The sequence below is a fragment of the Rana temporaria genome, chromosome 8 (assembly GCF_905171775.1).
Source record: "Rana temporaria chromosome 8, aRanTem1.1, whole genome shotgun sequence".
Lineage (NCBI taxonomy): Eukaryota > Metazoa > Chordata > Amphibia > Anura > Ranidae > Rana > Rana temporaria.
In genome coordinates, this window is record NC_053496.1 from 33,205,732 (window position 1) to 33,222,433 (window position 16,702).

At 49.9% G+C, this 16,702-nt stretch overlaps 1 protein-coding gene across 2 annotated transcripts in view; it reads left to right on the forward strand.

Moving 5' to 3' along the window:
- GFRA1 (GDNF family receptor alpha 1) overlaps positions 1 to 16,702 on the forward strand; it is a 213,485-nt gene that overhangs the window by 147,142 nt on the left and 49,641 nt on the right. For both annotated transcript variants that reach the window (XM_040361534.1, XM_040361532.1), the window contains exon 4: positions 2,030 to 2,366. In XM_040361534.1, coding sequence (XP_040217468.1) covers positions 2,030 to 2,366 — 337 coding nt within the window. The remainder of the gene's footprint in view (positions 1 to 2,029; positions 2,367 to 16,702) is intronic.

A 16,702-nucleotide genomic window follows, 5' to 3' on the forward strand; every position in this document is an offset into this window, starting at 1 on the left:
CACGTTCCAGCGACGCGCCGGCCGGGGATCCGCTCCTCTCCCCACCTCTCCGGCCGGCGTCTTCATTCTAAGTGTGGGCACTCGGCCGTGACAGTTTATTGGACAGGCGATCGCCTGGGACCTGTCACGTGTCCCAGGCGATTGCCTACAGGGAGGGGCTGCCAAAAGGCGATTAGGCTTTAGGGGGAATTGGGACAGGGAGTCCCACTCCTCCTGAAGCCCCCACTTCCCCCCCCAAAAAAATTACATGCCAAATGTGGCATGTAAGGGTGCGAGGAGTGGATTAAGCGCAAGTTCCACTTTTGGGTGGAACTCCGCTTTAAGCCTTGTACACCCGATCGGATTTTCTGACAACAAATGGTGATGGCAGGGTTTTGTCGGAAAATCCAACCGTTTGTATGCTCCATCGGACAATTGTTGTTGGATTTTCCTGAGACTGAGTTGACTGAGTATTTCTGCTCGTATTGTGAGACAGCACTCGCAAACCGAGTCTGAATTAAAAAAAAAAGTTGCTCGTTATTCAAACCGCTTGTTAACCGCGTTACTCGCAAACCAAGGCTCCACTGTACGTGTGACGCCTAATGTGATTGGTGAATGTGAATGGTGCGCAAATATGCAGCAAAAGCAATTTCTCCAAAACACTCAAGCCACGGTGGTGGATTTTCCTTCCAAAGGGGTACAATCGGGCACCGGATCCCACCCACTCTAGGCCAGTGATGGCAAACCTTGGCATCCCAGATGTTTTGGAACTACTTTTCCCATGATGCTCAACTACACTGTAGAGTGCATGAGCATCATGGGAAACATAGTTCCAAAACATCTGGGGTGCCAAGGTTTTCCATCACCGCTCTAGGCTATGTTCATCTTCAGCCAGTGGCGGTTCGTCCATAGAGGGCGCTGGAGCGCCGCCCCCTCTGGCTCTCACAGCCACTGACTCTAATAACATAGATTCATGCATTGCACAAATCTATGTTATTATCGCCGCTGCCGCTGTTCTATTCAGATGGTCGGCGCTCATGTCCGGCCATCTGAATAACGGCAGCTGGTTGGCTGTTAGGAAGTGCCTATCAGAGCCAACGGCTCTGATAGGCTTTTCCGAGTACAGCCCTCGGGTCCCGGAAGCTTATACAAGGAACGCACTAGGGATGCGCTCCTTGTATAAGACTGACAGGCGTCTCAGCCAATCAGGTTCACCGGTTCTGGTAACCTGGTAACCTGATTGGCTGAAACGTCATCGAGGGCGGGAGAAGACATCGAGGGACGGTGGAAGCAGGGTGGCTGACCGCAAAAAGGTAAGTGCCGGGCTGAAATGGGGAGGGGGCGTTTTACAGGGGACAGTGGCGAGTACAATTGATGGGCACAGTGGCGAGTACAATTGATGGGCACAGTGGCGACTACAATTGATGGGCACAGTGGCGACTACAATTGATGGGCACAGTGGTGACAACAATTGATGGGCACAGTGGTGACAACAATTGATGGGCACAGTGGTGACAACAATTGATGGGCACAGTGGTGACAACAATTCATGGTCACAATGGTGACAACAATTGATGGGCACAGTGGTGACAACAATTGATGGGCACAGTGGTGACAATTGATGGGCACAGTGGTGACAATTGATGGTCACAGTGGCTGCGTGTAATGGCATTACACAGTGGTGAGTTGATTGGCACAGTGGCTGCGTTTGATGGCATGGCACAGTGGCGACAATTGATGGCACAGTGGCGACAATTGATGGCATGGCACAGTGGCTGCAATTGATTGGCACAGTAGCGGTGTATGATGGGCACAGTTGCTGCCTTTGATGGGCACAGTGACTGCAATTGATGGGCACAGTAGCTGTGTATGATGGGCACTGTGAGGCTGCAATTGTTTTTTGTTTTTTTTTGTTTGTTTGCGCCGCCCCAAAAATTTGGAGCACCAGCTGCCACTGTCTTCAGCCATTGCTTCCTCATACAGGTTCTCTTTAGTGGTCGCCCTGTCAGGATCTCCATTGAATAATTCCTGTCTTCTCTTTTTTTCGCAGAGCCGCTCATCTCCAAGGGGAATGACTGCCTGGACGCCGCGAAGGCCTGCAACCTGGACGACACCTGTAAGAAGTACCGCTCGGCCTATATAACGCCCTGCACCAACAGCATATCCAACGAGGTCTGCAACCGCAGGAAGTGCCACAAGGCCCTGCGCCAGTTCTTCGATAAGGTGCCCGCCAAACACAGCTACGGCATGCTGTTCTGTTCCTGCAAGGACACGGCCTGCTCAGAGCGGAGGAGACAGACCATCGTCCCGGCCTGCGCCTACGAGGAGAGGGAGAAGCAGAACTGCCTGAACCTGCAAGAGACCTGCAAGACCAACTACATCTGCAGGTACCCAACGGCCTCTGCTCCTCTACAGGGGGGGTCAGGGAGACGCATTCATTTTTGGTTACCTGTCATGCAATGTTGTCCTGGATTTAGATACTCACCTGTCCAGTGGACATGTACCTAATCAAGTGGCTTTAGATGATACACAGAGATAAAACAAATCCTTCTACATAAGTTGTACCTGTTTATCTGCAGTTTTCTTTTCTTTACTGCAAATCAAGTCCAACACTTATAAAGCTTGTCTGAGCTGTCAGAAAAAAGGGGCGGAGAGCTGAAGTTACACTCTGCAGAACTCAGTCAGGAGAGCTCTGAGAGCTGATTGGAGGGAAGGAACACCCCCCCCCCCCCTTCACACAGCATCACAGAAACAGAGCTGAGCCTGTCCCTTCCCTGTCACCATTTTTCAGTTGGTGTCAGGAAAACTTATCAGAAGCAACTCATGCTGATAGCAGAGGAAGGAGGCAGCAGAAATTACACTTGGTGCTCTGGATTGAGACAAGTACACACTATAGAAGGATATGCTTTGTTCGAATTGCATGTCTAAGGCCTCTTTCACACTGGGGCGGGAGTTTTTTTTCTAGGAGGGTGCATGTGATCAACACAGGGCCAATCAGTACTGTCCACACTCTCCAGACAGAGGGTCAGGGATCATGCTGCCCAGAGGCGGCTCTAGGCTTTGTGAGACCTTAGGCAAAACTTGACATGGGCCTCTTTCCCACAAATCTGGCCGGTGGTTGTGGGGGGTCTGCGAGCAGGGGGCTTATCAGAATCTGGAAGTCCCCTTTAACAAGGTGGCCCCCAGATCCTGCTCTTTAATAACATGGGGACGGGGGCCACCCAGTGGTGTCATCTGGTGAACCTGCCCCCCTTGTGATGTCATTGACTGAGGGCATGCTGGGTCATTGATGTCATAAGAGGCGATTCAGTTCGCATGTGCCGCGCTATATAAGTTTTTCATTCATTCATTCATAAGGGGTGGTGTCACTGATATTTACTGGTTGTCAGGGACACTGGCAGCCCCGCTCCTCAGTCAGGGCTCCTAACGCTGCCTGAGCACATCAGTGTTAATGTCCCCTGTCCCTCAAAACTGGTGTAATGCATTGGGTAAGTTAGGCGTCCACGAGGCCCCTGTGTGTGTGAGGCCTTAGGCGACTGCCTAATTTGCTTAATTAAAGAGCCGCCTCTGATGCTGCCTCATAACTAAGACAGTCAGAGAGGAGAATGAAAACTTCTCCTACAAGCTTTAACCAGACACTGATAGAAGTCCCAAGACTGCTATAGACTCCTGATGTGAAAAGGTATTTAGCAGTCTATATTTACTAAAATAATTGCATTTCCATGTTCTGTATATGGTGGGAGACCAGATATAGTGACTGCAGGCTGCTGGGTTTAGTAACACTTTCCTTTTTTCTTTTTTTTTTATGCATAGGATGTGTATTTTTTGTGTATTTAGGATAGTTTCTTTTGCTTAAAAATCTTGCAATTTTGACCAAAATGAAATAATGGAAATTCTGTATTTCCCCCATTCCCACCCTGTATCTGGAGTAGTCGGCAGTAGCTGTGATTGCTCGGCACGCTTATTATTATTTTGACTCATTGCCGGTGTCCCCATGTCACCATATGATTAGCAGATGACGGTAATGTGATCCATATTGTTGGTCCTGCCACGTGAATAGAAAACAATCGTCCCATATGGCTGACAGATCGCTCCCGTGCAGGAGCCAGGCGAGGCGCACCTTCATCAGCAGTGGGGATCAGTGACACCCGCCGGCTGATCGCTGCCATACATTTTCTGCAGATCAGGGTAATTGAAATGTCATGTTTTGCGTCTCTCGCCGCCCGTCCACTCTGCATTTCCAGCGAAAATCACTCAAAAAAGAAGCTTGGCGGCATTTCCCAGGGAAGCAGCAGAAAGGAGAACAGATTGCAGACTGCAGCGTCTGCGGGTTTTAGAGACAGAACATATTCATATGGAGAGTAATAGAGGAGATCTGGACCCTGTGAGCTGGAAGAGCCTCAAAATCGAGTGTTTGACCCAAAATCCATACAGGAAAGAATTTGCCACCTTCAGCTGCTGTGAAAGTGAAGAGGAAAAGGAAACAACGTAAACCAATGGGGGAGATTTACTAAAACTGGAGCACTCAGAATCTGGTGCAGCTCTGCATATTAACCAATCAGCTTCCAACTTCAGCTTGTTCAATTAACCGACAATTGCGCGGTCGTGCGACGTGGCTCCCAAACAAAATTAACGTCCTTTTTTTCCCACAAATAGAGCTTTCTTTTGGTGGTATTTGATCACCTCTGCGGTTTTAATTTTTTGCGCTATAAACAAGAATAGAGCAATCATTTTGAAAAAAAGCTATATTTTTAACTATAATAAATATTAGGGTTGTCCCGATACCGATACTAGTAGAATACTTGCACCCCCCCCCCCGCCACCACTACGCCGCATCCCGCCGCTACGCCGCATCCCCGCTGCCACCGCCGCTTGGTTAATACGGGCGGGGAACATTACAGCTTTTATTTGAATAGCTGTAGTGTTTCCCGCCGCGCAGCGTATAGACACTTCCCCTTGCTCGGATGAACTGTCCAATCCCGAGCAAGGGGGAGTGTCTATACGCAGCGCGGCGCGAAAGACTACAGCTATTAAAATGAAAGCTGTAATGTTCCCCGCCCGTATTAACCAAGCGGCGGCGCGGCAGCATGTACGGTAAGGGGGACATGGCTGGATATGGGGGGGGGGCATGGCTGCATATGGGGGGACATGGCTGGATATAGGGGGGGGACATGCTGCATATGGGGGGGACATGGCTGCATATGGGGGGGCATGGCTGCATATGGGGGGACATGGCTGGATATGGGGGGGGACATGCTGCATATGGGGGGGGGACATGCTGCATATGGGGGGGACATGCTGCATATGGGGGGGACATGGCTGGATATGGGGGGACATGGCTGGATATGGGGGGGACATGGCTGGATATGGGGGGACATGGCTGCATATGGGGGGACATGGCTGCATATGGGGGGAAAATGGCTGCATATATGGGGGGGACATGGCTGCATCTGTGGGGGGACATGGCTGCATCTGTGGGGGGACATGGCTGCATCTGTGGGGGGACATGGCTGCATCTGTGGGGGACATGGCTGCATTTGTGGGGGGACATGGCTGCATTTGGGGACACATTTAAAGAAAAATATCGGTATTCGGTATCGGCGAGTACCTTTCTTCCTCTCTGTGAGACGATCGCGGGTATCCCTGTGGACATCGAGTCCGCGGGTACCTGCGGTCAGACTCACGAAGCTCGCCGGCGGGCGCGCGCGCGCCCACAATGCCGCATCTTAAAGGGGACCTATAAGTACGTCCATCTGCCCACAGGAGCCATTGTGTATACGTAAATAGTCGTGCACTAGTCGTTAAGTGGTTACGCTTTGACAATAAAACCTGGAAGCTGATTGGTTACTATGCAGAACTGCACCAGATTCTGTGTGCTTCAGTCTTAGTAAATTTATTTTAGGTTGGTTTCACACTGGTGCGAATTGGATGTGGGTTTCTCTGCATCCAATTTGCAGAGCAGGAGATTGTGACGGGCTCTCTAAGGAGCTGGTTCACACAGCGGATCCGGTGCGATTTGCACAGGAGTCCTCTGCGTCTTTTGGTCCATTTCAGGTCAGAGATCAGCCAAAAATTCAGGCTGAATTCGGACCTGAAACGGCGAACGAAGACGCACCGGTCCCATTCGCTTACATGATGATGTCACTTGTCCATCTGCCAGTCCTCTCAGGCGTGTCTCTCCAGTCCTCTCTTTTGGTTCTACACCAGTGGCGGCTGCCTCACTGTGCCCATCAAATGCAGCCACTGTGCTATCAATTGTCACCACTGTGCCATGCCATCAAGCGCAGCCACTGTGCCATCAATTCGCACCACTGTGCCATGCCATCAAACGCAGCCACTGTGCCATCAATTATCACCACTGTGCCATGCCATCAAATGCAGCCACTGTGCCCATCAATTGTCGGCCCTGTGCCAATTGTCACCACTGTGCCCTTTAATTGTCGCCACTGTGCCCATTGTCGCCACTGTGCCCATTGATGTCACTGTGCCCTTTAATTGCCGCCACTGTGCCCATTGTCCCCACTGTGCCAATTGTCCCCACTGTGCCCATTGTCACCACTGTGCCCATTGTCCCCACTGTGCCCATTGTCACCACTGTGCCCATTGTCGCCGCTGTGCCCTGTAAAATGCCCCCCCCCGCCCGGCACTTACCTTTCTGGAAGTCAGCCATCCTCCTAGTCCTTCCACGTCCCTCAATGTCTTCTCCCGCCCACAATGACGCTTCAGCCAATCAGGTTACCGATAACCAGAACCGGTGAACCTGATTGGCTGAGACGCCTGTCAGTCTTATCCAAGGAACGTACCCCCCGTACGTTCCCTGGATAAGCATCCGGAAGGCTGAGGACTGTACTCGGAAAGCCTATCAGAGCTGCTGGCTCTGATAGGCATTCCGCACAGCCAACCAGCTGCCGTTATTCAGGTGGCCGGCGCTCAATGTCCGGCCATCTGAATAGACCAGCGGCCGGCAAGAATAACATAGATTCATGCAATGCATGAATCTATGTTATTTATCAGTGGCGGTGCGAGAGCCAGAGGGGGCGGCACTCCAGCGCCCCCTATGGACGAACCGCCACTGACAATACTTTTTCTATTGGCGGTCATTGGGAAGAAGATTTCTTCTATGTCTTCTATTGGTGCTCATTTGGAAGAATTCTCCTTACATTAGTGGTTTTTGCAAAGTATATTTCTTCTATTGGTGATTAGTAGGAAGAATGCTTCTTACATTGGTGGTCAGTGTAAAGAATTCCCCCTCTACTCGAAAGATCACTGGGGTGGATTCAGTAAGCAATTGCGTCTGCGTAACCATAGTTACGCAGCGGAATTGCTTAGTTGCGCCGGCGTATTCAGAAAGCTTGTTACGCCGACTGCACCCTAAGATATGACTGGCATAAGGCTCTTATGCTGTCGTATCGTAGGCTGCATTCTTACGATGGCCGCTAGGTGGCGTTCCCGTAGTGGTCAGCGTAGAGTATGCAAATTGCATACTAACGCCGATTCACAACCGTACGCGTGCCCTACGTACGCATTTTACGTCGTTTACGTTCGTCGGGTTGCGCGTAAGGCTGCTCCTGCTATTAGCAGGGGCAGCCAATGCTTAGTATACCCGTCGTTCCCACGTCGCGATGTTTGAAAATTACGTCGTTTGCGTAAGTGAATCGTGAATGGTGCTGGACGCCATTTAGGTTCACGCTGAAGCAAATGAAGTCCTTGCGACGTCATTTGCCGCAATGCACGTCGGGAAAGTTTCCCGACGGAGCATGCGCACTACGTTCGGCGCGGGAACGCGCCTAATTTAAATGATCCACGCCCCCTACGGGATCATTTAAATTACGCGCCCTTACGCCGGGCAGTTTTAAGGAGCACCCGCGCAAATTACGTAGCTACTGCTTCATGAATGAAGTGTAGCGCAGGTAATTTACGGAGGCGCAGCGTTGAAACGGTACGCTGCGCCTCCGTAAGAGGGCGCAATTTGTACCTGAATCCACCCCACTGTGTCAATGGTTCATTATTTGAGTGGACAGAGATGGAACCTCTTGGAACAACTGGTAGAACCCAAAGATTCCAAAGAACCCAGGTTGAGAAATATTGGCTTAGCGAAACACTTGGAAGCAGAATGCAGCCAGTGACGTGATGAATACCTACACATCACCAGGTAGAGGAAGGAGGATAAAGACCAAACCACAAGGATAATTGCCCCGGAGGTGTATGGGGGTTATGTGTGTGTTTCCAATTATCTATATAAATCCCTCGAGGCGATGATCAGCATGCAAGGGCAAAGGTAACAGTGGCAAATGATTGTCACACAATGCAGGAGAAATCCAGTCCTCTGATCCAGACCTCCGGAACACAACAATAATTAATGGAATTATCTACTGAATCATCTGTAATGTGAATTAGGAGACTCGGCAGCATCTGGAGAGGAAGAAGCTGACGGGGGCAAAGAGTTCTCTGTGTAAAGATTGCGCTGAAAAGGTCACCATGGAGAAGAGCTATACCGAAATCACAAGAGAATAAAGAACAACAGTAGAACAGTTCAGATTTCTGGTCCTCTGGTGTGGTGGCTGCATTTGTTTTCTTATTTCGCTTAGTGATCCTGCCACTAAAACACTTTCTGTGACAAAGTTAAGGCCCCCTGCACACTTGACTGACTCTACCACGGCACGTTTTTAGGATGGGTTTTTTTTTTTGCACTTTTTTTTAGCTTGTTTTTAGAGAGGCACTAGTCATTTGTTTCATAAACGCTATAAAGAAGCTCATGCACCAAATTTTAAACATGAGCCAAGCGTGTAATGTGTGCCATTAAAAAATAAAGGCACTGCAAGCGTATTGTGTGTTCTAGTGTGTTTCTCGAGAATTGGTAGAAAGGCGTGCAGAAACACGTATTTCTGCCCAAGTTTCAGCTACGACCTGGAGTGAACGGGGCCCGACTCACATACTGTGTGTTATGTTGCACTACCTGTTGGGGAGTGTTGGTGGCCCCTTCATAAAAAAATGGGTTTCCTTTATCCAATCACAGCGGCCCTTTACCACGTGATCAGCTGTGTCCAAGGACAGCTGATCACAGATGTCAACACATGCCGGTTATTGGCTTTTCTTTCCTTACGCTGAGAGCATGAGGAGAGGAGAGAGCTGATAACCGACTTTTGTTAAGGGGACATTGGCACTGATAACCAGGACACTGATAAACAGTGCCCTCCAGTGCTGCCAATTAGTAGCCACCAGTGCTGCCAATCAGTACCCACCAGTGCTGCCATTCAGTGGCTCCTCATCAGTGTCACCTATCAGTGCCACCGCATACCAGTGCTGCCAATCAGTAGTCACCAGTGCTGCCAATCAGTACCCAACAGTGCTGCCATTCAGTGGCTCCTCATCAGTGTCACCTATCAGTGCCACCGCATACCAGTGCCGCATACAAGTGCTGCCTATCAGTGGCCATCAGTGTCGCCTCTAAGTACTGCCTATCAGTGAAGCCTCATTAGTGCTGCCTCATCAGTACCGCCTCATCAGTGCCCACCAGTGGCGTCTCATCACTGCGCACCAGTGCCACCTTATCAGTGCCACCTATCAATGCAGCCTTATTAGTGTGAACAAATTATAAAAATGTCATTTGGGTACAGTATTACATTGTAATCTAAAGTGTGACAGCACTGAAAGCTGAAAATTGGCCTGGGCAGGAAGGGGATAAAAGTGCTCAGTAGGCAAGTGGTTAGGTGCAACATAACACGTGTTAAGGCGCGGCGCATACATTAACACACTGCAATGGAATGTGTAAATGTGCCCTAAGAATGTAACATGCATGGTCAGCTGCCCACACCCATTATCCAAAGGGGATCATTCTATCAAGAAGCTCAAAAATGATGAAAGATTAATGAAAGATGATCGTCACAAGTTATAGCACCTCATCTGCAAACGCATCTTCTAGTCTGATAACCCCCCCCCCCCCCCATCCCCCCTCCAGTGTAGACAATTTCTAAAAAAAAAATGGATACCTGCTTACTCATCAACAATATGGTCCCGGATCCAGGGACCCAGGTAAACCCACCCACAGTCTGCATTATGTCCACCCACTTTGCAGGTAGGTGCGCCCAAATCAATCCCACTTTAAAGTGGAGTTCCACCCAGGGAAACAACATTTGCCCAAAAATCATAAATAAAATTGAAAAAAAAAATTTGAAAAAAAAAAAAATTTATACTCACCCGAAATACCTGTTGCTATGCGGAAGTTCGTAATCTGCCTCTTCCGTAGCCGCGGTCTGTCTTCTTCTTCAGCTTCTCCTAGTGAATGGGGCGCGCTGCTTTCTGGGAACTGTGTGTGTTCTCAGAGAGCAGCCGCCCATTCACAAGTCGGCGAGAGACTCGCGCATGCGCAGTAGGAAATGGGCAGTGAAGCCGTAAGGCTTTACTGCCTGTTTCCCCTAGTGTGAATGGCGGCTCGGGACCTGCATCGTTCGTGGGATCGGCATCGGGGGGGCCATCAGCGCGGGCAAGTAGGACAGGTAAGTGTCCTTATTAAAAGTCAGCAGCTACACTGTTAGTAGCTGCTGACTTTTAAAAATAAAAATTTGCGGGTGGAATCCCGCTTTAAGGGTTGGTCCCACCCAGAACCAGAACCCTTTGCAGATTGGAACTCTGCAATTATTGCCTTTTTATATGCTGTGGCTATAATAACGCTGATGCTGTGATCCCGGGACACAGACACATCACTGGCAGGATAGAGGGCCAAGATGGCGGACTGTCCCAGCAACCTCAGGACAGTTGTCACCTACCTGATATAAATAAAAAAAAAATCACATACATTTATTTATATTTCCCCCCACATGTACATACAGACCAAGCTGTCCAACATACGAAAATTTGTACATGGATGGGAATAAATCCCAAGGCCCGTATTCACGTACCTCGGCGCATAGTTATGCCGGCGTAGCGTATAGAATATACGCTACGCCGACGTAGCGCAGAGCGGCGAGCACAGTATTCACAAAGCACTTGCTCTCAACGTTGCGCCGGCGTAACGTAAATTCGTAGGCGTAAGCCGGCCTAATTCAAAGTAGGTGGAAGTGGGTGTGATCCATTTAAATGAAGCGTGACCCCATGCAAATGATGGGCCGAATGAACGGCGCATGCGCCGTCCCGTGGACGCATCCCAGTGCGCATGCTCAGAATCACGTCGGAAATACTCCCTAAGATACGTCGAATCACTGCCTACGATGTGAACGTAACCTACGCCCAGCCCTATTCACGTACTACTACGTAAACAACGTAAAATACGACGGCTGTTCCCTGGTCCATACCTTAACATGACTTACACCTGCTTTATGAGGCTTAACTTTACGCCGGACGTACGACTTACGTAAACCGCGTATATTAATGCGCCGGGCGCAAGTGCGTTCGTGAATCGGCGTATCTCCCTCATTTGCATATTCAAATCGTAAATCAATAAAAGCGCCCCTTGCAGCCAGCGTAAATATGCGCCCACGATACGACGGCGTAGGAAACTTACGTCGGTCGGATGAAGCCTAATTTCAGGCGTATCTAGTTCTATGGGCACGGCGCATAGATACGATGGCGCTCATTTACACTTACGCGGCGTATCTCGAGATACGTCGGCGTAAGTGCTACGTGAATCCGGGCCTACGTGTTTAGGGATTTGCACCCATGTATGTGCATGAGCTGATGTAAGCACACAGTATACCCACATACAGACTTACTGGCTGGATCGCCAGATGAAAATAAAAGAAAGAAAGACGAAAAAAAAAAAAAGAATGCAGCCATCACATCTAAGAACTGGTAAGCTGCAATATAATAAATATTTTCATTTGGGTTTAATACCGCTTTAATGGTACTGGCAGGCTGTATCATAATTGTCATTTTTTATTCTGCAAAGAGTTCCGGATTTACATTTTTTTCAGAGAAGATCGTTGCGTGACACATTGTCCCCGGTGGCTGGTGGGGGGTGCCGTGTTTTCCGCCATCTCCGGCCGGAACGGCGTGTGTCCTCGCAGCACCGGAGAGTAAACAGGCTCACCTCCTGTTCAGACAACGATTGTGTCATCGCAGACAGACAACGATAGACTTCCGCCGGGCTGACATCTGTTAGAAAGGCGTATTGAGGGGTTTGTTAGTCTCGCCGCGCTGCGCAGACGAGAACGCACACACACCAAGCGCAGGATGGCGCAGGGGGGCGGTAATACATGGTATTTACCCGAGCAGCAGGCTGGAAGAACTTTCCCACAGAAGAGAGATGGAAGTGTCGCATTTATGACTATTATTATCTTTTTTATTTTTTTCCTCCGGTGCTGCTGTTGTGATCTGACACATTGTCATAGAGATGATTTCTCCGAAAATAACTTCACAAGAACGCTCCTCCGTTCTGAGGTTTGGATCTCGCCCCATGCAAAACTTAGTTATGAGCTGTTGTGGGCGCCGCCACCGATCGCAAAGGAGACTATTAAAAGAACTTGTGTGGGGCCTATGTACTTTATAGTACTGGTGCTAGTCAAATTTAAGTATAGATCACAGTATAGTTACTGTAGACTCTGATACCGATTATTAGGTTTTAGAATAAGGCCTCTGTCTCAGCTTGGCTGTGCTGTGAGTCATTCTGCAGTATTTGGGTGTTTTACCAATCCGGTACTGCAGGTGGCAGCAATGGAGTCGAGGTTTGGGTGCTCTAGCCAATCAGGAGGGTTTTTCTTCGCTGTGCATGCTGGGGAGAGGTATTTTTGGGACAGACGCCATTGTTTCTGGGTCTTCTTCATCCAGTGTGGCACCCACCTTTAGGGTGGCCACATCACAGCGCCCCGGCGCTATGGCCTTCCTGGCCGGAACGTGCGTGCCACGCGGTGTTCCTGGTTCTGGGACCATGTTGGCCCGGAGCATCTGAACCATCGATGAGGATCTAGTGAGCGACTGGGTTCCCTCTTTTGAAGATCCCAAGCTGTGTGCTGTTCGCTGGCGAGTCAGTCTGAGGAGCGCCATTGAGAGGCTGGGGGTCCAATAGGGCTTGGACGAAACCAGGTAGCCAGACACCGAGGGATTGATCACCTGTCAGTCGGTGCCTGGGTGACAAGTTGAAGGAGATCCAGACGTAACTCAGCCAAGGAGGCATATCTCCAAGAATTCTACCCAGAGGGGACCTGTGGCAGAGGGATCTTCTGAGGCTCTTTGAGAGGGGTCTGTGGCAGAGACTTTCTCCCAAGTTCAAGTTCACCAAGGAGGGTCTGTGGCAGAGACTTATTCCTATAATTGTCCGAGTGATACTCCGGCTGCCAGGTCGGTTAGAGAGGCCTGTCCGGGTACACTGAACCCACTCCGGCGGTGGTGGCGCAGAGAAGTGTTACGTTTGGAAGCAGGACTGTTTCCTATCATTACGCCTGAATCTGCTGTCCTTCCTCCTTTCAACTTTACTTTTCTCACCACAAGTTTTATTATTTTTACCCGGCTGGGTAATAAAGAGCACCTGTCGTGGACATTCCTTTACTTCTGTTCATGCACACATGCATCACTCGCCCCCTAGAGAATTCAGAGGAGCCACGAGGTAACACACCGCCCAACAATCCAGCAGCTCCAATGGGGGTAATGCTACACTTGCAAAGTCCAGAAAATCCTTATTAATTTGCTCTAGCAGGGGGAAAAAATCCTTCCTGATCCCCCCAGATACTTCTTGAATCAACAATCGAATGTGTTTTTTCTCATACATTTTAATAACCAGGTATATTTGGTCATTTAAAACCACATCTGACTTTTTTTTTTTTTTTAGAGTTGGATAGAGATAGCTCCTGAGGAAGTCACATTTTTTCCACAGCTTTAACCATAATGAAACCTTTCCATATATGGCGTTTAAATGTAATTTCCTCCACGAGAAAAATGTGCCCCCCCCCCCCCCCCCCGCCTGTCCTTTGCAGTGACCTTCATGTATAACTGAAGACTTTTTTTTTTAGTTTTGGTTAGAGTGGAGAGGGATTAGAACACCTGTCAGGTTTGTATTGCTGTCTGTGCCCCTTATGCCGCGTACGGATCTTTGACCGTGCAAAACTACGTTGGAATTTCCGACGGAAAAATAGAGAACCTGCTCTCTAGCTAAAGTCGTCGGAAATTCAGACGGAAAAAGTCTGATTGGGCATACACACGGTCGGAATATCCGATGGAAAGCTCCCATCTGAGTTTTTCCATCGTAAATTCCGATCATGTGTTACGCGGCATTAGAGAGATTCAACCTCTTTACTTGTCATTGTGACCATTATCACCAAAAGTGGATTTGAAAAAAGTCCCAAATTTCAGGTTGGCACCAAAACAGGAATAGGGGGGGGGGATCTTCCAATGGGGACAGGGACCACCAGGGATTCCCTCACTTTGGAGGGATGTTTAGTCTATGTGACAGGGAGTAAAGGGAAATCTCCCCAATGGGACACAGATGGCAAAGAACCTGACAGGGGTTATACCCCTTACCATCCAGAAGGAAGAAAAAGTAGGAATATTGTATCACTCACCCCTACAGGCACCTCCAACTAAGATCGATAAACAGATTATAGGGTTACACCGATACCAGTATCAGTATCTGTGCAGATGCCGAGTACTCGTGAAAATGCTCCAATACCAGAAACAGATACAGCAGCAGATGAAAGACACATAATGCTTATTTCCTTTCTACACTGGGAGATGTTCAGCAGTGCCATCAGCACAGAACTGGTGGGAGCCATTGGGACGCAGGCAGGGCTGCTAATAAGGCAGTACAACTGGTCCTGTTGTACTGTGCCCAGGCCCCATCAGATAAGCAGGGGGGTCCTGGGCTTTATTGGTAATTTCTGCCTAAACTGTATCTACTTGATTACCGGGGGGTTAAATTACATTTCCCTGGGCCCCATCAGGTTAACAGAGGGACCCAGGGGGTGGGAGCAGAGGAGGATATTTTTTTTCCATTTTTGAGGTGTAGGCAGATAGGCCCGGATTCAGAAAGACTTACGCCGACGTATCTACTGATACGCCGCGTAAGTTCACGGATGCGCCGTCGTATATATGCGCCTGATTCTTAATACAAGATACGCCTGAAATTTGGCTTCATCCGACCGACGTAAGTTTCCTACGCCGTCGGAGCCTGGGCGCATATTTACGCTGGCCGCAAGGGGCGCTTCCATTGATTTACGCGTTGAATATGCAAATGACCGAGATACGCCGATTCACGAACGTACTTGTGCCCGTCGCAGTAGTATACGCCGTTTACGTAAGGCTTACGTCCGGCGTAAAGTTATTCCACCACATAGGAGGCGCAAGCCATGCAAAGGTATGGATGACGGAACAGCCGTCGTATTTTACATCGTTTACGTAAGTCGTACGTGAATGGGGCTGGGCGTAGGTTACGTTCACGTCGTAGGCATTGAGCCGTCTTATCTTAGGGAGTAAATTCTACGTGAATTTGAGCATGCGCTCGCATGCGCCGTTCGTTCTGCCCATCATTTGCATGGGGTCAAGCTCAGAGGCGTTGCTAGGGGGGTGCGGGGGGTGCGGGCCGCCCCGGGTGACACCCACTAGAGGGGTGACACCATCCCGATTTTTTTAGCTGACATGTGGGGGCAGTCGGCACACAGGCACAGCCCCCTCCTCTCTGTTTGTGTGAACAGAGGGGGGGGGGGCCGAGGGGACCTTCTGTCCATGTCCCGTGGCGCTGCCTGGGATGATCTGAGGTACTGAATGGGGAGGGGGGGTGTACTAAGGGGGTGTTTGCACTGAGGGGGTTTTCACTAAGGGGGGTTTGCACTGAGGGGGGGGTTGTACTAAGGTGGGGGGGGGGGTGTTTGCACTGGGGGGTTGCACTGAGGGGGGGATTTGCACTGAGGGGGGGGGGGGATTTGCACTGAGGGGGGGTGTCTGCACTGAGGGGGTGACTGCACTGAAGGGGGGTCTGTGTAACATGCAGGGGTCCAGAGGTGCAGGTGGCTGTGTAATGTAAAAGGGGTGCAGTGATGCAGGGTGCTGTGTAATGTAAAGGGGTGCAGAGGGCTGTGTAGTGTAAGAGGGTCCAGAGGTGCAGGGGGCTATGTGATGTAAAGGGGTGCAGAGGTGCAGGCGGCTGTGTAATGTAAAAGGGGTGCAGTGATGCAGGGTGCTGTGCAATGTAAAAGGTGTGCAGTGATGCAGGGTGCTGTGCAATGTAAAAGGGTCCAGAGGTGCAGGGTGCTGTGTAATGTAAAGGGGTCCAGAGGTGCAGGGGGCTATGTGATGTAAAGGGGTCCAGTGGTGCAGGGGCTGTGTAATGTAAAGAGGTGCAGGGTGCTGTGTAATGTAAAGGGGTGCAGGGTGCTGTGTAATGTAAAAGGGTCCAGAGGTGCAGGGTGCTGTGTAATGTAAAAGGGTCCAGAGGTGAAGGGGGCTGTGTGATGTAAAGGGGGTCCAGTGATGCAGGGTGCTGTGTAATGTAAAGGGGTCCAGAGGTGCAGGGTGCTGTGTAATGTAAAGGGGTCCAGTGATGCAGGGTGCTGTGTAATGTAAAGGGGTCCTGAGGTGCAGGGTGCTGTGTAATGTAAAGGGGTCCAGTGATGCAGGGGCCTGTGTAATGTAAAGGGGTCCAGTGATGCAGGGGGCTGTGTAATGTAAAGGGGTCCAGTGATGCAGGGTGCTGTGCAATGTAAAGGGGTCCAGAGGTGCAGTTGTGGAGAGGGGTACACAGTAGTAACAAAAAGATATTGAAGGATGCAGAGGTATGCAGGGGGCACAGTGGGGTGTTTTT